At 40.2% G+C, this 24,287-nt stretch overlaps 1 protein-coding gene across 3 annotated transcripts in view; it reads right to left on the bottom strand.

Moving 5' to 3' along the window:
* Nucleotides 1-24,287, bottom strand: part of RABGAP1L (RAB GTPase activating protein 1 like) — a 740,636-nt gene that overhangs the window by 136,348 nt on the left and 580,001 nt on the right. For all 3 annotated transcript variants that reach the window (XM_027565384.1, XM_027565383.1, XM_027565385.1), the window contains one exon: nt 17,537-17,665. In XM_027565384.1, the coding sequence (XP_027421185.1) occupies nt 17,537-17,665 (129 nt within the window). The remainder of the gene's footprint in view (nt 1-17,536; nt 17,666-24,287) is intronic.

The following is a 24,287-nucleotide window of genomic DNA, read 5'->3' as shown; positions in this document are numbered from 1 at the left end:
TGAAAAACCATGTGGAAAGGGAGACCCTACTCTGAGCTATCCCACCAGCTGAATGCTACCACATGAATGAATCCAGAGATAACAGCAGCAGAACCAGCCAGTCAACTCACAGAATTGTGGGAAATTTTGTTGTTGTAAGCCAGTAAGTTCAGGGATGACTTGCTATTCAACAATAGATCAATGCAGAGCATAAACATGCAGCTATATTTTTGATATTCCCTGACTTCAATTCATGAAGAATAAAATATAATTAATAATTATGAAATATGTTAAAAGAGCATTTTTTCATAAAAAACACAAAACATGACTATAACTTCTTATGTAAAGACGGAACAGATTAGTCTGTCATTTGGGATCTGTATTAGCAGTCTTTTGATTATACACTCTATTAAATTTGACTGTCTACCCTATTTAATTTTTTTTTTTTTTTTGCCACATAGCATGTGGGATCTTAGTTCCCCAATGAGGGATCAAACCTGCCCCTACCCTTTGCAGTGGAAGCTCAGTGTCTTAACCAATGAACCACCAGGGAAGTCCCACGTCTACCCTATTTCAAAAGTTTGTGGTATATACACCTCGGCTTCAGTTCTTGCAACAGTTGTTTTGACCACAGACAACCAAGAGGTTTATGCAAATAAAACTTGAAAAAACTTTTAGAATTCTAAAATTATTGACTAATAATCTGAAAACTTGCATAGTTAAATATAAGGAAGAGCATTTGGTTACCTAAGCATCAGGGAATAAAGCTGACCTTCTGTGTAGTCTATCTAAGTGTTAAAGGTATTGAAAGGTGGAAAATTCACCAATTTATATTACATGATCTCTGTAATCCATACAATATGATGGACATCCTTCTTAAAGCTGCATTCAGACCAAGAAATTTAGATACTCCACTTTTCTATAGGAAGAAACCAGGAATATTTTTCAGTGGGACACATGAGGGTTTTTCTATTTCCCAAGTATTTTCAGAGAGGATTTAAAGCCCAATATTCCTCATGTGGAATGAATAGGCTATGTTAACTGAATAAATATTTAATGAGTGACCTCTTTGATCCAGCTTTTATGCTAGGCATTGAACCAGCCCAAAGCATCTAGAGAGTAGCAAGGTAGAGAAAAACCCTTGAGGAACTCACAATGGGAGAAACGAACTCAAACCGATTACAGTAATAACGATGAACATTTTTTGTATACTAATGATGCATAGTATTTGCTAAGTTTCTTACATATATTATCCCACTTCATCCTCACAGTAATCCTATTATATAGACAATATAATCCTCATTTTACTGAAGAGATAACTGAGGTACAGGTAACACCAGATAAAATGAAATAGAGAAGCCAAGGTTTAACTCTAACCACATGGCTTCAGAAAACCACATTCTTAACTCCAACTGTGGTGCTCTAGTGGAGGAACTGCCAGAATTAAACAGCAGCCTAGGCTCCCAGAACGGGTGGTGTCAGTTCTAGGTATGAAAGGATGATAGGGGTTTGCTTGACCTCATAACTGCAAAAGGATTGGATAAATAATTTAGCCAGTGCTTCACAGATATGTTTAGCTTTATTAATTCTTCATTTTTGTTTAGTAGGTATTAGCTTTATTTCACGGAGAAGGCAATGGCACCCAACTCCAATGTTCTTGCCTGGAGAATCCCAGGGATGGTGGAGCCTGATGGGCTGCCGTCTACGGGGTCACACAGAGTCAGACACGACAGAAGCAACTTAGCAGCAGCAGCAGCTTTATTTCATAATGAGAAAACTCATACTCAAGGAAATCGAGTAACTTTCTCAGGATAGTCATTACAAGTTCCAGGTAGAAGAGACAAGATGTGACGAGGTCAGGAAAACATATGGCATATTGATGTGAAACCTGGGGATGAGTGCCAAGCTGAGAACCAGCAATGCTCTCTGAAGTGAGGAGCGGTAAGATGAGGTTGGTTTTCCAGGCAGAAAACTCTGGTGGTAGTGAGTAAAAGAAACTCCAGAAACTACATGGAAAAGAAAAGTAAAAGAAACTACATGGAAACTTACATTACCATATGTAAAGCAGACCGCCAATGGGAATCTGCTGTATGACTCAGGGAACTCTAACAGGGGCTCTGTAACACCCTGGAAGGGTGGGATGGGGTGGGAGGTTCAAGACAGAGGGGACATATGTATAACTGTGGCTGACTTATGTTGATGTTTGGCAGAAACCAACAAAATTCTTTAAAGTGATTATCTTTCAATTAAAAAATAAAATGTTGAAGCCAGAGAGGCCAGTTAGTCAGTCTGAGGCAGCTACCATAGTCCAGACAAGCAATGTCAGGGGCCTATAACTACAAATTCTGAAGGTTCTAAGATCCTACCATGTCAAAAAAAACCATTTAACCCCAAAATTTTCCCTTACAAGCGTAATGTCTACAACCCTGCATGTTTAGTCGCTCAGCTGTGTCTGACTCTGTGATCCTTTGGACTGTAACCCACCAGGCTCCTCAGTCCATGGAATTCTCCAGGCAAGAATACTGGAGAAGGTTGCCATGCCCTCCTCCAGGGGATCCTCCCAATCGAGGGACTGAACCCACATCTCCTGTGTCTCCTGCACTGGAGGTGAATTCTTTACCACTAGAGCCACTTGGGAAGCCATCCTAAAATTTCATGAAATATTTTTTGAATAAGGGCTTCTCCTTGGTGGCTCAGATGCTAAAGAATCTGCCTGCAATGCAGGAGACCCAGGTTCGGTCCCAGGGTCAGGCAGATCTCTTGGAGGAGGGAATGGCAACCCACTCCAGAATTCTTGCCTGGAGAATTCTGGAGACAGAGGAGCCTGGCAGGCTATATAGTCCATGGTGTCGAAAAGATTTGGACACTGCTGAGCGACTACTTCCACTTTACTTTCATTTTTGAATAAAAGGTTGTATATAAATGATTTTAGAAAATAAACTAAATCCTTTGGTCTTAAACAGTATCCAAATCATGGTGTTGCTTAAAATACTCATTCTATTACAACAGAATCGAGATTTTCTTCTATCACTAGACATTCTGCTAAGATGTAACTTATTTACTTGTACAACTCACAGCCTCTCCTTTAGGAACTGATGGGAATTGGGGGAGCTTATGGTTTGTATAAGATATGATACTATACGGAGACAGGACTGAGCTTCCCTGGTGGCTCAGACAGTAAAGAACCCACCTGCAATGCGGGAAGATCCCCTGGAGGAGGGCATGGCAACTCACTCCAGTATTCTTCCCTGGAGAATTCCCATGGACAGATGGTAGCCTCAGAGTCGGATACAACTGAGCAACGAAGCACAGCACACAGCACAGAGATAGGAGTATACGCAAGTTAATGCATGTGGACCACACCAGAACAGGGTACACAAGATAAATTAAGCTAACATGCATGCCAGAGGAAATTCCTTGCCAGCCAAGTGGGCTGATGACAGTGAAGAAAAATAGGATATTTTAGAAAATCTGAGAATTTAGGAGAAAATGGGAGAACTTGGGTACACTGACAAACACAGGAAACTGTCATGTGTCATCAGATGCTGGAGATACAGTTCAAGTTAAGAAGGGAACACTTTCAGAAAAATTAGCATTCTGCTGACCGTGAGAAAGACACTGCTAGGAGCTGAACTGTATGTTCTCAAAATGCACATGTTGAAGCCCTAATTCCCAGTACTGGTATCCTTGTAGTAGTACAGCAGTGGTGTTAGTTGCTCAGTCATGTCCAACTCTTTGCAGCTCCATGGACTGTAGCTCACCAGATTCCTCTGTCCATGGAATTTTCCAGGCAAGAACACGGGAGTCAGTTGCCATTCCCTTCTCCAGGGCATCTTCCCGACCCAGGGATTGAACCCAGGTACACCCACATTGCGGGCAGATTCTTTAGCGTCTGAGCCACTAGGGAAGGTATCCTTGTAAGAAGAGGAGATAAGAACACAGGTAACACAGGCAGGACATGTGAGGACACAGAGAGAAGAAAGCCATCTCCAAGGTGAGGAGAGAGGCCTCAGAAGAAGCCAAACTGCCAACAACTTGATCTTGAACTTCCAGCTTCCAGAACTGTGAGAAAATAAATTTCTGCTGTTTAAGCCACACAATCTGTGGTATTTTATTATAGCAGCTCTACCAAACTACCACAGGCATGAAACTGGGGGACAGACATGAGACCCAGAAAAAACAGTACTGTTGGTTAGGAACCAACTTAGTGAACAACTTCAGTAGGTAGTAAGAGCTAATAAAAAGTACAGTGACCCTAAGGACAGAGGATAACACAGGATAATGTAGTGCCTGGCAAGGAGAATGAATGAAACGCTGCCAAGAACACACTGCTGAAAGCACTGAGCCTGTGCCAAACCGAGTGACTGAAGCTTCCCCCAACCTGAACAACGAGACGGAACACTCTGTCTCGTTCAGTCGTGACAAGTGGTATGTCGTGGTAAGTTTTACCACCTCTTCAGGTGGTTTGTATGCCAAGATTCCCTCACGTAATAATGATGATAAGAGTGATGATGGTGATGACAAAACCATTTGAATCACATATTACAGAAATTTAGGTAGAAAGTGGTACAGGCACAGAAAAGGAAGAGGCCAAACATTCCAGATGAAAGAAATCGCTTCCACAGGTGGCAGCAATAGAATGTCACCAGACCAGAGGAACTGACTATGAGAAAGGAGCGTCCCATGTAATCACAACTAGCAACTACAGAGGGCTTCCCTGGTGGCTCAGAAGGTAAAGAATCTGCCCGCAATGCGGGAGACCTGGGTTCGATCCCTGGGTTGGCTAGATCCCCTGGAGGAGGGCATGGCAACCCGCTCCAGTATTCTTGCCTGGAGAATCCCCACAGACAGAGGAGCCTGGAGGGCTATGGTCCCTGGGGTCACAAAGAGTCGGACACAACTGAGTGACTAAGCACAGCACAGCACAACAACTATATCAAGGTATATAATTTTCCCCTTAGAAGTTTGTCTGCCTTTAAGTGGAGCTTCAGAAAGCCTGACAAACAGTTGGTGATATGTGAATAACACTTAAAAAATCTCCATTATCTTTTTTGGGTTGCTATTCTCATTGATACGTTTCATTTAAAAAGAAAAGAACTTTTCACGGTTGAGCAGGGAGAGGGAGAAAAAGGTGTAATAGTAAAATAAGTAAGCTCTCCAGAGTATTATTAAATAATTAGATTTGGTCATTTCCCAGCTAAATGCTAAATGGATCCATGAGTTCATGAAACAAGAATATGAATAACTAAGTAAATATAATTATACTTTATGCACCCCAGAGGAGAGGCACTGGCGTCTGACACAGCTTTAGTTGAAGTGTTTGAAACACCCCCAAGTTCCAATGGCTCAGCTTTCCCAGCTAACCTATTTTAAACACCTAAGACATTTATAATTTATTTTTATTGCTACCTAAAAAAAAAACTTAAAATTATTATCAATGAGCAGCAACAGGGGCACAGAGAAGTACATTTATTTTCTTGTCTAAATCAGATTCCCAAACACAAACTGTGAAGTATACTTGAAATATAATCTCAACATGAATTCAAGTAGTTTAAAAAAAAAAAATCAAAGAGGGGGACTTCCCTGGCAGTCCAGTGGTTGAGATTTCAGTTTACAATGGTGAGGGGAGTGGGGTACGTGTTCCATCCCTGTTTGGGGACCTAGGATCCCACATGCCTCATGGCCAGGAAACCAAAACACAGAACAGAAGCAATACTGTAACAAATTCAACAAAGGAAAACAAAGAGATGTGCCTCTCACTGTAAATAGCTATGGGAAAGTTATTTATTACCACTCCTTCCAGAGAAGGAAGAGGGGTTCTAACTTTATTCTCCTACACAGATAAACATAAATCACAACAACTGGATAATTGGCGAAGCACTGCAGAAAGTTATATGAAATATGAAAACTCTCACTTAAGAGCATAACCATTTGTCTTACTAAGTCTTTAGAAGACTGCTGAGACTGAATTAGCTGCAGGGAAAAAGAATACTTAAAAGTTTGAGAGGAGGGAAACTTCTAGTTGAAAGAGTAGTTCTGAAATGTCCTTTTTTGTTGTTAATTGTATGTGGAGAGCTCTAGGGACATTGTACCAAGTTTGAGATGCAAGTATTCTTATGATTTAGTATTTGTGTTTCTGAAAAAAGAGATGCCCACATAAAAATCAATTTTTATATCCATTTATCTTACTTTTCTTGGACTAGGACAATGAAATGATTTTTATAGATCAGTTCATCATGCAATATCCAGGTTCACCCATCAAGTTAATTTAAAAGTGTTTACATGGTTTCTCCTTAATAAACTGAAAGAGAATGAAAGGCAGAAGCAGATATGATGGTTGAATAAAATAGCGGAAGCAACGAAGGATACAAATGTATTCCAGCTGATTAGGAATGGCCAGAAGAGCAGAGATTTCTAAAGATGAAGGGCGGCTGAGGCTTGGGCATCTGGAGCTCTGGCCTGTTTTCTCTACCTGCTGTGAACTGTTTCAGAGCATGGAGAACATTAATGCATGTTCTGCTCATTCCTACAATGTGTGCTTTGTGAGAGGCAGGATCAAATTTTATTAATCCTTGTTCGGAGGAAAATAAAACAATTCCCCCAATCTTAAGGCACACTGAGGGTTATCAATGTTAATAGAAGCTTCAAAGGAAAAGTGAGGCAAATGTTGTGATATCAAAACTCCTTCACTATCTATTTGTTAATGATCACATCATTGTAGCCTATAACAAAACTAACACTAATCTGGCAGAACACTATGACAGTTGAAACCGAAGAGTCCAAACTGTGGCTGTGAGTGGTCTCTACAGGAAAGGAACACGAGATATGGTTCCATTAAACATGAGCCCTTTCCACAATGCACATAACGGTGTGTCTTTTAGATTCATGGAGTCAACAAAAGCCTCTGTGGGGCCTCATTGCTAATTCAGAAAAAGCTTCTATTTGGGAGATTACATTCTTGTTTATACACAGCAACAATCGCCAGAAAGAAATAGCAAACGGCATGAAGAAATTAGAGGTAAATTGCTTTTAATACAACTGTTCTTTATAGTTTTCCTCTAGTGAGAAAGTTATTTTCAAACAGTTAACTTCAAAACCATGGTTACAGATATGGAGTTCTTAGAGGGAAAAATATTAAATCTCCAGACAAATGAATTTACCTCTAGTCCATGAAAAGCATGATTTGTGAGAGGCAAGATCAAATTGTATTAACCCACTTTGGGAGAACGGATAATGGTCCATCATAGTATAATATATAGGTAACGAAGACCTTCAAGTTTTTGGAGGCAGGTAGTTACCATGGTAACATATGGTCAGTGGTGGGCCCCTCTTTAGCAGGGTTAGGAAGATGATTTTGGTGTGAAAGAGGAAGATGCTAGGGTAGGACTTTGTTTTTAGCCACTAGAGCCCTCCTCTTACTCTTATTTCCCTTACTCTTACAGTCTCTGCCCTTTTGTTTATTCCTCCTACAATGCATTTTAAATCTCTACAATTAGAGTAAAATGGTAGTGATGGTGGTAATTTTATTAGGACAGAGAGAAGCAAACTGTATGAACTAGCCATGGATGGCAAAATATTTAGCAACTGGTGTGATTTTGCTGCTACTAAGAAACCTGAGCTTTTGTTGTTCAGTAGCTCAGTCGTATCCAACTCTTAGAGACCCCATGGATTGCAGGATGCCTGACTTCCCTGTCCTTCACCATCTCCCGGAGCTTGCTCAAACTCATATCCATTGAGTCGGTGATGCCATCCAATCATCTCGTCCTCTGTCGTCCCCTTCTCCTGCCCTCAATCTTTTCCAGCATCCGGGTCTTTTCCAATGAGTCGGCTCTTCGCATCAGGTGACCAAAGTATTGGAGCTTCACCTTCAGCATCAGTCCTTCCAATGAATATTCAGGGTTGATTTCCTTTAGGATTGACTGGTTTGATCGCCTTGCAGTCCAAGGGACTCTCAAGAGTCTTCTCCAACACCACAGTTCAAAAGCATCAATTCTTCAGTGTTCGGCCTTCTTTATGGGTCCAACTCTCACATTTGTACATTACTACTGGAAAAATCATAGCCTGAGCTACCAACTGAAAATTCTGAGCACAGGTCGGTATTATCGTCTAATGTCACTAAACTGTCCTTAAAATAAAAGTGTTTTTGGCGAAAAGACGCATTTCTCTTGGGTAATCACCACTCTCTGCGTTCTTAGAGTTCAGTTCTTTGTCCCTCTCCCTCACCCCCTTGTCCTATAGTCTCTCAATCCCTATCTGTCACTCTCTCTTTCACTGGTTCTATTCCATTATCTATCATGTTAACCACTCTCCTGCTACGAGCCTTATCTCTCTGACCCCATGGCGTGCTGGTGTTAGAAGCTACCAGTCCAACAGAAATGACTGTTAATAGAAATTGTGTGCCAGTTGTTAAGTCACTGGTACCTTGAAATTGGCCATGGTGGAAGTATTCTACCTGGAAACTGGCAAAAGCTACAAATCAGAGATTCTCCCTTCACTCCTCCCTCTCATGCCCCCAAAGGTCTGACTTATTAGTGCACCACTGCCCAGGTTGCACTGCCCTTCTTTTGTCTGATGGTGGAAAACCTCAGCTATAAGTGAAACTAATCGCTTTCTTCAGGTATACATTTGGATTGGTGGGTGTTTCTAGAGAAACTCCAAAAAACAGTTGCAGATTTTTGCCATTATGAATTCACGATCTCCAACAATTCAGCCCAAGAATTCTTTTGTGTTTTCTCAGTTAGTTCTTCCATTCTCTATAACATCTAAAAGTTTGTCTGTATTCTTTAGAGCTCTAGCTCTACTACATTCCCTTGATTCTGGATGCTGCTTAACAGAAATAAGAGAAACCTTTAAATGGAATATGAGAATTCCATTTCTTTCATCTTTCCCTTCCCTTCCCTAACCTGCACATTTGCTTTTATTCCCCATCTACTCAGTCCCTCCTGCTGTAATGGAAAAAAAGTACCTTCTTTTATCTGAGGTCTGTCTCTGTTGATATATACCGAATCTTTAGCTTTTTCTCTTGTGGACCTTTCCTTCTTATTTGAAGATGCATGGTCTGGCCCCTGGATACCAGCCGTCATCATTCCTTGAGCCATCTCCTATTTCTTAAACATACCACACTCCCACCCCACAGCGTCTGCACATTTCCTTCAGTCTGAAGTGCTTTATCATTTCAGTGCAAGAAAGCTTTACCTAATCCCCTGGGTCAAAGTCAGGTTCCTTTGCTCTCTGCTCTTCATATATCTTTATTATATCCCTTCTGAGCATTTGTCTCACTTTGTAATTGTGTATCTATTAAGGCATGATTAATTAATATCTTCTGCACAATATAAACTCCATGAGTTCTGGGAGTTTTTCTGCTTTTGTTCAACTTTGCATTCCCTGGGCCTAGCACAGTGCCTGATATGTAGTAGATACTATATGAAGACATTGATTCATTGAGGGAATTTTAAGCATTTAAAGCCATCTTCCCCATCCTCCAAAAATTCATCTCAACCTCACATTTCTTGTACTTATGCTCTGGCTTGCTGGCTGTCATCCTCTGTTTTCTCCCTAAGCTGAACTCCTTAGAAGAAGTTGTCTCATCTTCCCTTTTCCATTGACTCACCTCCCATTTATTCCTTGAATCATTGGCTGTTATACATCATCACCACACTGAACTGCTGTCACTAAAGCACCTCTTTATCATTAACTGTTGCATGACATCCACTTCCACTCTCAGTATCTTATGTGAACTCTAAGTATCTGGTTAGTTGTTCAACTTCTTCCGTCTTGAAAATATACCTTTTCCCTTAGCTTTCACACTTCACACTATTCTGAGTGTTGCTTTTCCAGTCTCACTAGCTTCTATGCCTCAGTGACTCTCTTATATGTTAATGAATCTATCCTCAACCCTTCTCTCTGCTCCTCTGAAAATTCACCAACTCCCATAGTTCAAATACTGATGACATCCAAATGCCTACTTTCAGCTCAGATCTGACTTCCACTCCATACCTGCTGCTTATTGGATAGTTTTATGTACTTGGATTTGAGATTGTGGCTATACACCACGAGCTTAGCATGTCCCACACTTAACTCATTATCCTCCATCCTTGTAGTCTGTTCTTTGCTTGCCTTCATAAAGTGATTACTACCAAGTTGCCTAAGTAAGAATCCTTAGAGTCATTACTGACTCTCCTTCTCTGCCCTAAGCTCTCATTTAATCACTAGAATCTGTTGATTCTATCTCACGAACATTTCTGGAATCTGTCCACATCTCTTTAATACTAGGCTGGTCACTTATTAACTGGATTAATGCAACCACTCTTGAATTGGTCTGTTACCAATATCTAACCTTATCCATTTTAATCCATTTTCCACACACCAGCCAGAAAAGCCTTTCTAAAACGTAAATCTGATCATTTATGTCTCCTATTTAAAACTTCAATCCGTTCCCCTCCCCCCAGGATAAAATCCAAGCTGCTTACCATTGGATTACAGGGTTACATGGCTCTGTACCAGCTGTCTGGCCCCCGCTTATCTCTCTAGTCTTCCATCTATTCCTCTCATTCCCTCCCTCCTCAAACTCTATTTTCTAACTGCATTTAGGTTTTGGACAATTCGATCTATTCTTATTACCTCTGAGCCTCTGCATATTCTCTGCATGGAACTTCCCTCCCCCTGCCTCCACGTACTCCTTGCTGTGCTGTGCTGTGCTTAGTCACTGCTGCTGCTAAGTTGCTTCAGTTGTGTCTGACTCCATGCGACCCCATAGACGGCAGTCCACCAGGCTCCCCCGTCCCTGGGATTCTCCAGGCAAGAACACTGGAGTGGGTTGCCATTTCCTTCTCCAGTGCATGAAAGTGAAAGTGAAGTGGCTCAGTCGTGTCCGACTCTTAGCGACCCCATGGACTGTAGCCCACCAGGCTCCTCCATCCATGGGATTTTCCAGGCAAGAGTACTGGAGTGGGGTGCCACTGCCTTCTCTGGTGCTTAGTCACTAGACATGTCCAACTCTTTGCGACCCCATGGACTGTAACCCACCAGGTTCCTCTGTCCATGGGACTCTCCAGGCAGGAATACTGGAGCGGGTTGCCATGCCTTCCCCAAGGGGATCTTCCCAACTCAAGGATCAAACAGAGGTCTCCTGCATTGCAGGTGGATTCTTTACCATCTAAGCCACCAGGGAAGCCCCTGATGTACTCCTTAATTCCTGCTAATCCATGTGTCTCACCTTAACTCTTAATTCCTCTGAGAAGTCTTCCTGCATAGCTCCTGGCACATAGTAGTTATTCAGTAAATGACCTTTTCCCTCTAATCTCCTTCTTTCAGTTTAATGTCAGACTGCAGTTTTAATATCGTTCAAGTTATTTTACCAATAAAATTCAAGTAATATAGGCTATTTTACTTTTTCAAACATTTTATTTTGAAGATCTACCAAAAGAATATTTTGAACGATATGCTGAACTTCACTGCTAATGGGGTTCATCACAACTGTGGCACTTGTAACACTGTTCCAAACAAAAGTTAACTGGAGAAAAAAAGACGTGCTCCCCCACTTTTGGAGACTAATCCTCAGGAAAGGTTTTCACAGCCACAGGACTAACGTATTATAATACTCTGACTTCCGTTATATTTTATTCTTCTAATTCATCTTTTTTTTTCCATCTTTTTGTTTTTATCAGAGCAATGACCACTAAATAAACACCTCTATGTTTAAACAAGCCTAATTTTTAATATGTCATCATCACATAAATAGTCTATTTGAAACATAAGGAGGCATGAAATATTGAATTAAGTCATATACAATGTTGAATAACTGGCAGCTTTTGACCAAATGGCGCCAATGGTAAAGAAGCCACCTGCCAGTTCAGGAGATATAGGAGACACAGGTTTGAACCTGGGTTGGGAAGATCCCCTGAAGAAGGAAATGGCAACCCATTTCAGTATTCTTGCCTAGAAGATGCCACGGAGAGAAGATCTTGGCAGGCTACAGTCCAGAGGGCTGCACAGAGTCAGATACAACTGAAGCAACTTAGCAAGCATTTGACCAAAGAAAATGGTACTTTAATCAATTTAACCTAATACAATATGTGACTAATGTTGAATAAAAGTATGCAAAAAAAAAAAAAAAAAAACAGGAATAATTATAAAGGTTATATGTATATTTGGACTGCAAGGAGCTCAAACCAGTCAATCCTGAAGGAAATCAGTCCTGAATATTCACTGGAAAGACTGATGCTGAAGCTGAAGCTCCAGTACTTCGGCCACCTGATGCAAAGAACTGACTCATTGGAAAAAGACCCTAATGCTGGGAAAGATTGAAGGCAGGAGGAGAAGGGGATGACAGAGGATGAGACAGTTGGATGGCATCATCGACTCAATGGACAAGAGTTTGAGCAAGCTTTGGGCGTCGGTGATGAACAGGGATGCCTGTGACACAGCCCATGGGGTTGCAAAGAGTCGGACACAATCAAGGGACTGAACTGATATATATATACTTGAATATATATAGGTACAGTTATAAATTCTTATGCTGTAAAGAAATATCTATTTTCTTAATATGTTTAAGATGATCCCACAACACAAAAGTTAACTTCTTTGAGTCACTGAGTTGCCTTTAAGAATCCAATAAAAGCTATATATTGTCTCACTAGGAAACACAGGATGCTTAGAAGGTTATATAAAGAAATTCAAATTTCTAGTGACTCAGAGTCCATGAAGCCAAGATCCAAGTTTAAGAAGCTCTCCACAGCAAAATTTTAAACTATAAGCTAACAACTGAATAATGATATTCAACAAAATTTGCCTTCTTGTGAAAGTGTAAGATATTCATATATTAGTAACTAAATGATTTTTCAAAGTAAAGTCTGATGGGTAAACATATTTTCTCATTTTAGCCTCGCTGGATCATAAGGAACAGAAGAAATACCAGAATGATTTAAAGTCATGTTAGTAAATTAAAAAAAAAAACCAAAAATATTCCTGATATTTAGTATCACACAGGTTTCAGAAGAATAAAGTTATTTATCCAATCCAATGTGCTTTATCAATAAATCCTCTTATCAACACACAGAGCTCACAAGTTATTTTTTACCTATAACTGTTGCGTTTATTTTAAAACCAGTCAGTTAACTGAAATTACTGGCTACCCAGTTTCTTTGAATTAGAGGACAGATTCATTTTGAAGGGTAATTAAATGAGAACATGTCCATTCAAAGACTATATGATCATATACAAATATTATACAAATAATTAAAATTTTAAAAAATGGATTACTTTCAACAGGAATTCTTTTCTTAATCTTATACAGGTTGTGGATAAGAAATCATGAGTTCAACTTTTTTGCCTATTCCATACTGTAGCTGCCTTTTTCTTTAAATGTTCCATCTAATATGGAGCTTTGGTCTGTCCATCATTTCCTAACATTTCCAGTTGCCCGCATATGCTGCTATAAAGATGGCACGATGACTCACATCCTTACCAGACTCCCACTTTCATTATTCAGTGTAACACCTCACCCTCCACAACCTCTCACAGTTGCAGTCGATCAGAATGGGGGAAGGGGAGGAGGGAGCAGTAGTGGAACAGGCCTGAGTTCTTTTTCAAAACTGTAAGCTGCTGTGAAATCCATTTAGTGCGTTGTGACTAGCTTTTTGGTTTGGGGATTTGGAAGGAGAAGGAGAGAAGTTTAAAATGAATTAGAATATAATACAGTAGAAGAAAAAACATCAGAGTGCTTCATACATAAGGATTAAGTATCACTGCAGGTATATATGTGCGATTATGTATGAATGTTTAAGGTCTTGATATAAAGGCTATTTCAAAATGCAGGTGTTGGTTAACAATCTTAAATTTTCATGTTGGGAGATCTACCTTCTAGTCCCAGCACAAACCCTGAATACTGTACTATTTATGCCTTCCTTCTTTCAACTAAACCTCACATCCACCTTATAATCATGTTACAAATTAAAATGGTGTTCCTGTAGGTGGGCTTCCCTGGTGGCTCAGTGGTAAAAATCTGCCTGCTAAGGCAGGAGCTATGGGTTTGATCCCTAATCTGGGAAGACCCGCTGGAGAAGGAAATGGTTACCCACTTCAATATTCTTGCCTGGAAAACCCCATGGACAGAGGAGCCTGGTGGGCTACAGTCCATGGGGTTGGAAAGAGTCACATACAACAGTGACTGATCAACCAACAACCAAACAACCCTGTGGGTACTGTATCTAAGAAAAAGGTACTCTCCTTAGAAAACACAAAAAACTAACAAAATACACAAAAACAACCCTAGTATTACTTTTTAAAGAATTCTTATCTATCTGTTCATGTGCAAATAAATCACTATGGTTACACACAGCACTTTCATCCCAGGAACAATCCATTCAGGTCATATTTTGAACTTGTTTTCTGACATTTTATGTTTCAGTGTCTCTCTGATCTCATGTTTCTGGCTTGACAACTGTTAGTTTCCTCCATCCTCTGAGGAGCTTCAAAATTATACTGGGCAAAAGTCTTTCCCTGTTACATTTCATATTTTAAAATCACTTTCCTGGGTTTTTTGTTTTCAGTGATTTCCCCATCATTCTAGATTTCCCTTGAAAACATTTACCTGTACCTCTTTACTCTCTACTCTCTTACTCTTAGAAATGAATGTTTTATTTTAATAGGTCCCTACAGCATTGCCCCAGGTTATAGTACTTCCTTCTGACAGCTCGGGGACAATCATCTGGATGAAGCCTATCTTTCAAACCTACCACCCACAAAATTCAGTCACCATGACCATTGGAATATATTTTCAACATTTACAGACAAACGTGGCTTCTGCTTAGTCATCTGATCTTAGTCAAATAAAACAGTCATAAAGGGTTTAAAAGTTTGCGTTTCAGGATGAAGACTTTAGAGGTCTATCTTTCTTAATACCTTTGGAAAATGATCTCTTTGAATACAGAGTTCATTTGAAAGACAGTGTAATCTTTTTCTCTTAAGTTACTTACATTCAACATTGACTTGTTATTTTTGAACAGTTAGAATCTAGTTTAAAATAACTTAAAATTCAAACACAAGTCTAATGACACCAAAAAAAAAAAAGTGTTACACTGGGCATTGTGCTAAGGGAAGTCTATGTCAAAGCACATTTTCAGTCATGTGCCTAATAAGCCAATGGCTACGCTATCTTATAATTGCTTCATCCCAAATCTGTGGAATCATTTTGGCTCCTTTTTTCCTCTCACACCCATGTCTGATACATCATGAAGTCCTGTTGGTTCTCTTTCAGAATATGTCCAGGTTCCAACCACTTCCACTCTGTGTCTCTCCCCATTATGATCACCCTGGTCAGTCCATCATTTCTCACCAGGATTACTGCAAACCCACATCTGATCTCCCTACTTCTACTCTTACCTTCCTCTTGTCTGTTTTCAACACAGTAGGCACTGTGATCCTCCAAAACCTCAGACAGATCTTATTACTCTTCCACTCAAAATTCTGTAAGGGCTCCTCACTTCATACAAAGCAAAGCCTACGCCCTTACAGCGGCCTTATGAGCTCTCGAACTTCCTCCCCTATTGCCCTTATTTTCATTCCCTTCTTTCCAGCTCTACACTGGTCTTCTTGCTGTTCCTTAACTTTACTTCGCATGAGCCAGCCTCGGGGATTTTGAATTAGCTGTTGCCTCTGCTGTAGTGCTCCTCCCCTAGACATCTCCATGACTAACTCATCTCTTTACCTTCAATGAGATCTACTCTATCTAACAACTGTAATGCTTCTTCTCCCCATCAACCCAATCTTGCTTATTTTGCCCTACTTTTTCTCTTTTCATAGCTGTCACCTTCTGACATATTAAGTATATTCTTTATTATGTTCATTGGTTACTGCTGTCTGTTTCCTTCTGTAAGAATGTGAAGTCTACAAGACCTGGGATCTTTGTTCAGAAAACAAATTTATATTTTTGTCATGGTTAGGTTAAGAAGATTTCCTAGAATATGCCAAAGGTACAAGAATTTACATCAGTAAATTGGTTCCAAATTTTTTTTTTGAATGTACTATCTTGGTACTACCCTAGTGGTTAAGAATCGTTCTTCCAGTGTAGGGGATGTGGGTTCAATCCCTGGTCAGGGAACTAAGACCCCACAGGCTGCAGGGCAACTAAGCCCAGGCACTGCAACTGGAGAGCCTGCATTGCAACAAAGACCCAGCCCAGACCAAAAAACAAATATAGATTTAAAAAACCTTTAAAAATGCTATCTCACCTTGATACCACAATTCTCTAGATAGGGATTTCTATTTCAAGTTATTTATAAATGTGTTTAGTTTTATCAGACATGTGATAAGGAGCAATATAGCCACATATATCTGTCAGGTGTGGGATGGAAATAGGCAGATCAAGACAGAGCTTTCAAAGTCCCTTAAAGAAAGGAAAGCATGGCCTAACCAGGGTGCTTTCCTTTTCTTTAACTCATAATCAAATTTATTTAGCTAGTTTTGTCAAACTCACAATCAAGCTTATTTAACTTAGTTCTGTAAAGGAACAGAAATTAGTAATATGATGGACTCTGGCGAATTACTGGATTAATTATAAATATAAAAGAAGCCCCAAAATTAATTAACATTATTATAAAACTTGATTGTATAATTTTTCTGTATTAGGAAATTATCAACTTTCTGGCTATGATCATCAACAAACACCTCTAAAACTTATTTGATTCTTTCACCTAGTTTTTTTAAGTACTATTTTTGCGCCCACATCAAAAAATAACAACTGGATTAAATAATTCACATCAAACAACAAAACAGAACAAAAACCAGAGAGAAATTAGGTGGCAGACCAAAAACCCATGGACAACATCTACCATCAGAGATGGCCACTAAGCATAGCCATGAATTTCAAAATATAAGTAGGTAGGAACAAACACCACCACCATAAGTCCTGTATACTGTACATTCATTATCTTCGTAGCAGCAGGAAGCAGAAGAAAGCAATGGGACATCTAACAGGAAACTCCTCAATAGACACAGGTATTCACTGGAAAGCATTGCACTCCAAATCAAGAACATCCACTGAAAATGAGAATGACTTTACCCAACTTAAAATCCAGTAAGAGTTAAGCACAAAAAGCCCATGCATAGACCTGATGGAGCCAGAGCCACGTAACCCCTTTCAACTCCAGAAACTGATTCACCTAGAAATCCTCCTCTGACAGATCCCCAAGCCAACAGGAAATTGGTGGGAAGGGTGCGTTTCTTGCTTGGCCCTAAATGATCTTAAAATAGATGGCAAAATCTAAATACTAAGTCTGCTGCTGTGGAAACCACTATCAGAGCAGGCTCCTCTAGAGGCCCACTTGTAAGATCAATGTTTGTCTTCCTCTTGTTACGATCCGAACCAGCCAAGGCTCACTCTAAGTCCTACTAGAAGATACAGCCACTACAGATACAGACCACCCTGACAAAAATGTCTGAGAGAGACTAGGTCAGATACCACAGCGCCTTCAACACAGTCAGAATCCAGCAACAAACAGAGGGTTTTCCATAATTTGCCACGTTACTCTGCATTCAGGTTCCACCTTTATTATCTTACCTTAATGTTGCAAGCCTGCTCCATTAGCCTTCTTGCATTTTCCTCTGCCCTGTATCTCTTTGGAAGTTGGACTCTGAAGAACTTTAAGGCGCCTTCAAAATCAGCCTGCAGAAGATCTTCCTTTGAGGTCTACAAAACAATCACCAAGAATCGTCCATTACATTTTAACCTACATTCATAACAAATACATTGCAAAAGCAATTTCTATTTTCCTAAATGTAACTTTTATTGGCCAAGATCTAGGTGAGGTCCAAAAATTTTTAGGAAGAGATTTCTAACTGCTTTATATAAGCTGAAATAAGTCACCATAAATCCTAGAAGTGACAATGGAATTAATTAACAAGCTAACATATTTAATTTACATAACCTCTAGATTAGAATGATGGATCCTGGCAAAGCTAACCACATTATGGCTCTGGGGGGGAAAAAAAAAAACCCGCCAGAAAAAGGAAAAAATTTGAACTCTGGGACACATCTGTGATTTTAACTTGGTGGGCATTTTAAGGATTTTTTTTATCCCCCCCCCAAGCTGGGAAGACACAGACAGTACAATTAAAGCACAGAAGAGTTACATAACAAACACCTAATGAGAGAATGACTTTTCAATTAATGACAATAGCAAATAAGAAATTGTTCCATATCTTAAAGACTTTTAAAAAAGTAAATGAAGCAAACCACTTAACTACTGAACTTCTTAGGAAAGCTACTTTTGCAAAATTTACTTAAGAAGTAACAACTACTTATATGCATGCACAGAAAATATATGCACGCACAGAAAAAAGACTGAAAGGAAAGAAAAGAAAATGGTGAAGAGTGAGGTTATAGTTTTTTCTTCTTCTTCTTCTTTATATTTTGCTGTATTTCCTGTGGGAAATATCTTATAACAAGAAAGGCAATAAATGTTTTAATAAACAACTACATGTAATCATTGGCAAATACTGAGACACAAATTATGAGACTGAGGCATACTGGGTACACTGAAATAGGCCAAGTCAAAAAGAAACTAGGTGTTAAGAGTCAGCACTTAATTGTCAAAAATGGCAGAAAGAAAATGATTAAAACAAAAAATTATGGTAGCTAGAAATCACAGAACTACGTGCAAGTTCAAATTTTACTTTATTTAAATTCAAATATAAAACTGATTAACAACTACATTGAAAGACAGAGGAAGTCAGAGGAATTCTGCTCATAATGAGTTGTCATCACCACCACCCTGGTCTAAGCCATTGTTGTTTCTCAGCTGAGTCATTCAGTAACTTCCCAACTGGTCTCCCTCTTTCTCCCTCTCCTTACAGCAGCTAGATCCTTTTTCAGATTATGCTGCTCTTCTGTGTAAAGCTCTCCAATGGTCCCTACTATGCTCAGAATAAAATCCAAACCATTACCATTACCTGCAAGACCCTTTATGATCTGGGGCCCTGCCTTCCCCTTCAACATGATGTTGAATTGCATCTCTCTTCTTGGTCTCAAGCTCCAAGAACACTAGCCTTCTTTCTGGTTTGTTTGGTTTTTTTTTTTTTTTTTTGTACACACTGAGTTCATTCCTAACTGAAGGCTACTGCCTGTTATCTCTGTCTGGAATATTTTTCTCCCTCATCTTCATTATGATAATAACTTTGTGATTGAGATTTTAGCACAAATATAAGATTTGAGTTAGACCTTTTCTGAGCATTTAAATTCTTCCTCCTAGCCCATCAAGTCATTCTTCATCCAGTCGTTTTATAGTTTTTCATTTGCTTTCATCCTAAAGAAAGGGGACTTACCTGTCTTGTTCTTTACTGTATTCACAGTGGTAAGACTAATGCCTAGATTATAGGAGGTACTCAACTAAAATTTACTGAATAACTGAATGAATCCTCCTTTCGTCTCTCTTTCACTCTCTCTATATAATTTTTTCTCCCCTTCGCTTCTCTTTTAAATAGAAACATGTAAAATAAAATATTAATTCACACAGCAGGCATTTTCACAGGGGACTAGGTTGGCCCAAGTTTAGATCCGTAAACTAGTAATCAGAACACAGAGCCAGGTTAACAGTGCCAAGGGAAAAAACAAGCTTCAGTACACCTCAGACTTATTTCCTCCCTCACAGATACTGAAAGATGGTGGCAATAAGTAGTGGAGAGAATATTTAGCAGGATAAAGTGCTATCAACTCACCTTAACTGGGAAAGGCAGTTCCTGGAAACAAATTCAGCCCAAAAGTGGGCCTCTTCAACTGAAATATCAACTGCTGAATTATTGAGAAAGCATCCACCTACCAGTTATACCAGACATACCACATCCTATTTCACCTGTAACACTGGTTCTGATGATTATCTCTTTGGTAATTGTTGGGAAAATTCAAGACAGGCTGCTTATAGAGTTTGTAGGGAAACAGGACTGGTAGCTTTCTTCATCATTCAAAACCTCTAAGCACACCTTTTCTATTGTCAGTGCAACTAACCTCTAGTTACTTACAGACAGATGACCCACAATGGTGTGGAACAGTCTATCGCCTGCAGGCAGTGTGGTCACCTAATTTTCTAATACTGCCCAAGGCCTAGTTTCAAGTCCAGCTTCTGAGATCATACAAAAGAAGAAAGATACAGCCCAACTCAAATGAAGTCTCTGGAAACCAGAATTCAGAGTTCTCTGTGACTGCCCTTTTCAAGACACCGCTGGTGTTAGTGAAGCTCCAGATTGCCTGAAAGTGTGAGTTTCTCATTTGTGTCCAACTCTTTGCAACCCCATGGACTATAGCTCGCCAGGCTACTCTGTCCATGGGATTCTCCAGGCAAGATACTGGAGAAGATACTGGTAGCCATTCCCTTCTCCAGGGGATTTTCCTGACCCAGGGATTGAACCCATGTCTCCCGCATTATAGGCAGATTCTTTATCATCTGAGCCACCAGGGAAGCTTACTTCAAGCATACCCACTATTAAAAAGTCAAAAGATTATCAGATGCAAATTAGAAAGGAGATGCAGGACTTATTTTGAGATACATATTGATTTTTATATTTCGGGGGGGTATCAGATGTATTTTCACAACCCAGATAATCACAATGGTGTGATCACTCACCGAGAGCCAGACATCCTGGAATGTGAAGTCAAGTGGGCCTCAGAAAGCATCACAACGAACAAAGATAGTGGAGGTTATGGAATCCCAGTTGAGCTATGTTAAATCCTAAAAGATGATGCTGTGAAAGTGATGCACTCAATACGCCAGCAAATCTGGAAAACTCAGCAGTGGCCAGAGGACTGGAAAAGGGTCAGTTTTCATTCCAATCCCAAAGAAAGGCAATGCCAAAGAATACTCAAACTACCGCACAACTGCACTCATATCACATGCTAGTAAAGTAACGCTCAAAATTCTCCAAGCCAGGCTTCAGGAATACGTGAACTGTGAACTTCCAGATGTTCAAGCTGGTTTTAGAAAAGGCAGAGGAACCAGAGATCAAATTGCCAACATCCGCTGGATCATGGAAAGAGAGTTCCAGAAACACATCTATTTCTGCTTTATTGACTATGCCAAAGCCTTTGACTGTGTGGATCACAAGAAACTGTGGGAAATTCTGAAAGAGATGAGAATACCAGACCACCTGACCTGCCTCTTGAGAAACCTATATGCAGGTCAGGAAGTAACAGTTAGAACTGGGCATGGAACAACAGACTGGTTCCAAATAGGAAAAGGAGTACGTCAAGGCTGTATATTGTCACCCTGATTATTTAACTTATATGCAGAGTACATCATGAGAAACGCTGGGCTGGAAGAAGCACAAGCTGGAATCAAAGTTGCCAGGAGAAATATCAGTAACCTCAGATATGCAGATGACACCATTCTTATGGCAGAAAGTGAAGAGGAACTAAAGAGCCTCTTGATGAAAGTACAAGAGGAGAGTGAAAAAGTTGGCTTAAAACTCAACATTCAGAAAAGTAATATCATGGCATCTGGTCCCATCACTTCATGGCAAATAGATGGGTAAACAGTGGAAACAGTGTCAGACTTTATTTTGGGGGGCTCCAAAGTCACTCCAGATGGTGATTGCAGCCATGAATTGAAAGACGCTTACTCCTTGGAAGGAAAGTTATAACCAACCTAGATAGCATATTGAAAAGCAGAGACATTACTTTGCCAATAAAGGTCTGTCTAGTCAAGGCTATGGTTTTTCCAGTGGTCATGTATGGATGTGAAAGTTGGACTGTGAAGAAAGCTGAGTGCCAAAGAATTGATGCTTTTCAACTGTGATATTGGAGAAGACACTAGAGAGTCCCTTGGACTGCAAGGAGATCCAACCAGTCCATTCTAAAGGAGATCAGTCCTGGGTGTTCACTGGAAGGACTGATGCTAAAGCTGAAACTCCAATACTTTGGCCACCTCGTGCAAAGAGCTGACTCGTTGGAAAAGACCCTGATGCTGGGAGGGGTTGGGGGCAGGAGAAGGGGACGACAGAGGATGAGATGGCATCTCATTGGATGAGATGAGATGTCGGTGATGGATGGCATCACCGACTCAATGCACATGAATCTGAGTGAATTCCAGGAGTTGGTGATGGACAGGGAGGCCTGGCGTGCTGCAATTCATGGGGTCGCAAAGGAGTCAGACACAACTGAGTGACTGAACTGAACTGATCAGAAGTATACATGGGCTTCAGTCCATGGGATTGCAAAGATTTGGACATTACCGAATGAACGAAAAACAATCTTTATTTGTTTATCTGGCTGTGCTGGGTCTTAGCTGTGGCATGCAGCATCTTCAATCTTCATTGTGGCATGTGGCATCTTTAGCTGTGGCATGGGAGATCTAGTTCCCTAAACACCCGGGTCCCCTGCATTGGGATCATGGAGTCTGAGCCAGTGGACCACCAGCAAAGTCCCAACATGGCAACCTTTATACTTGAGTCTTTAACTTCTTTTATGAGTTGGCCAAAAGGATTGTTCGGGTTTACGGAAAAACCTGGATGAACCTTTTGACCAATCCAATATAGTGTCTCTTCAGTGAGTGATCAATCCTTGCAGCAATCAACAACAGGTAAAAATGGGAGAAAAATGTTCTCATCTGCTTTTTCATTCTTTCCTTAAAATTAATGTTTTAAGGAAGTTTACAAATTAAAAAAAAAAAAACACAACTAGGATACAGTTTGACAGCATTAGAAATCTGATCAAAATTAAACCTTAAATGGCTACTGGAGGGACAGTGGGAGCATTTGGCTATAGATGTATATCAATCCTCGGCCTGAGAGTCCTCCAGTTTCACCATGCACAGGGCCCAGAGTACCAGTACTGAAACTATAGCCAACACTGACATGTTATATAATGATCTGATAATAATTTCCCATGTCATATAAAAGAAGAAAAAAAAATCTAGGAGGACAGGAAGATTTTGAACATGAGTAAAAGCTTCTCTCCTCTTTCTCCAAATTTCACACACTTACAGAGGAGTATGAACTCTGGCTGTGTGCCACTGTTAATACCATTTTGGGAGTGTTTTTCCCACTGAAAAATTCAGTGCAAGAGTATCACATTTTCAAGTGATTAAAAAAACAAGAGAGAGAGAAGAAGGCAGGGTGGGTGGTAATGAACAGTTCTAACATTTGAGTGTTAGCTCCAGATGCTTCTATTCCAAACCTCTCACTGTTCTCCAAAGACAAATCTTTCTTTAAAGGCCTCTATCAGCAGCAAAATCTAGATTTGATTATTTTAGAGGATTATTGGGGGAAAAAATGTAGGCACAGTTCTCTTTCTCACCTTCACTATATTCACCACAAATGGCTTTTTCTTCCTTGAGGCATAGAGTCTAACAGGATTTCCGTTCCATTGAGCAAAGTTTCTGGAGGTCTGAGAATCATTTGGAAGTGTGGGCTTTAGAAGAGGACATTACTTAGCTGGTATCTAGGATACCTGAATCCCTTGCTTCGGTATTTTAATTTCACCAAAGAAACGTATGCTTGGTGGGTCTACACACAGAATCTACGTCTTGTGGTAATATCTAAAGTGGAACACTGGTACTTGATTTATTAAAGGGAAATTATTCTTTACTAAGTATACCTTTGAGGGACCATAAGCAAAAATTCCAAATGTGCTTGGTGTTCCTGTAGTTCGATGGTCCCTCTGTGCCTCAGGGAACAAAATATAAGGCTCAGAGTTCAAATCCACAACACTGTCTTGGTAAATCTTCATTTAATTTGATCTGTTTCATTAATAAAAGCAACTGGCCTCATATGAAAAAAATACTACATGGATCTTAAATGCAAAACAGGATTTGTAGTGTTCTTGCCTGGAGAATCCCAGGGACGGAGGAGCCTGGTGGGCTGCCGTCTATGGGATCGCACAGGTCGGACACGACTGAGCGACTTCACTTTCATTTTTCACTTTCATGCAATGGAGAAGGAAATGGCAACCCACTCCAGTGTTCTTGCCTGGAGAATCCCAGGGACGGGGGAGCCTCGTGGGCTGCCGTCTATGGGGTCACACAGAGTCAGACACGACTGAAGCGACTTAGCAGCAGCAGCAGCCCCTACATAGTCATATTGAAAACATGACTAAAAACCTAAACTTCAGTTCCTTCCCTCACTGGTAATGGAAAGATTACAACATTGCACGTGGCAGGATTCCTCTTAGGACCCCCCTGGGCAGATTAACCATCAATCCCATATCATTAGGCAGTCCAATAACACAAGGCTGAACAACTGGACATCCCTCTGGTACACACTAAACTTTGAATAATAACTCATTGGATAGCTGATCCCAATTCATAGCCATATTGCTCATTAAA

Source organism: Bos indicus x Bos taurus, chromosome 16 (genome assembly GCF_003369695.1).
Source record: "Bos indicus x Bos taurus breed Angus x Brahman F1 hybrid chromosome 16, Bos_hybrid_MaternalHap_v2.0, whole genome shotgun sequence".
Classification (NCBI taxonomy): Eukaryota; Metazoa; Chordata; class Mammalia; order Artiodactyla; family Bovidae; genus Bos; species Bos indicus x Bos taurus.
Note: the sequence above shows the minus strand (reverse complement) of the source record. Positions and strands in the feature narration are given on the sequence as shown.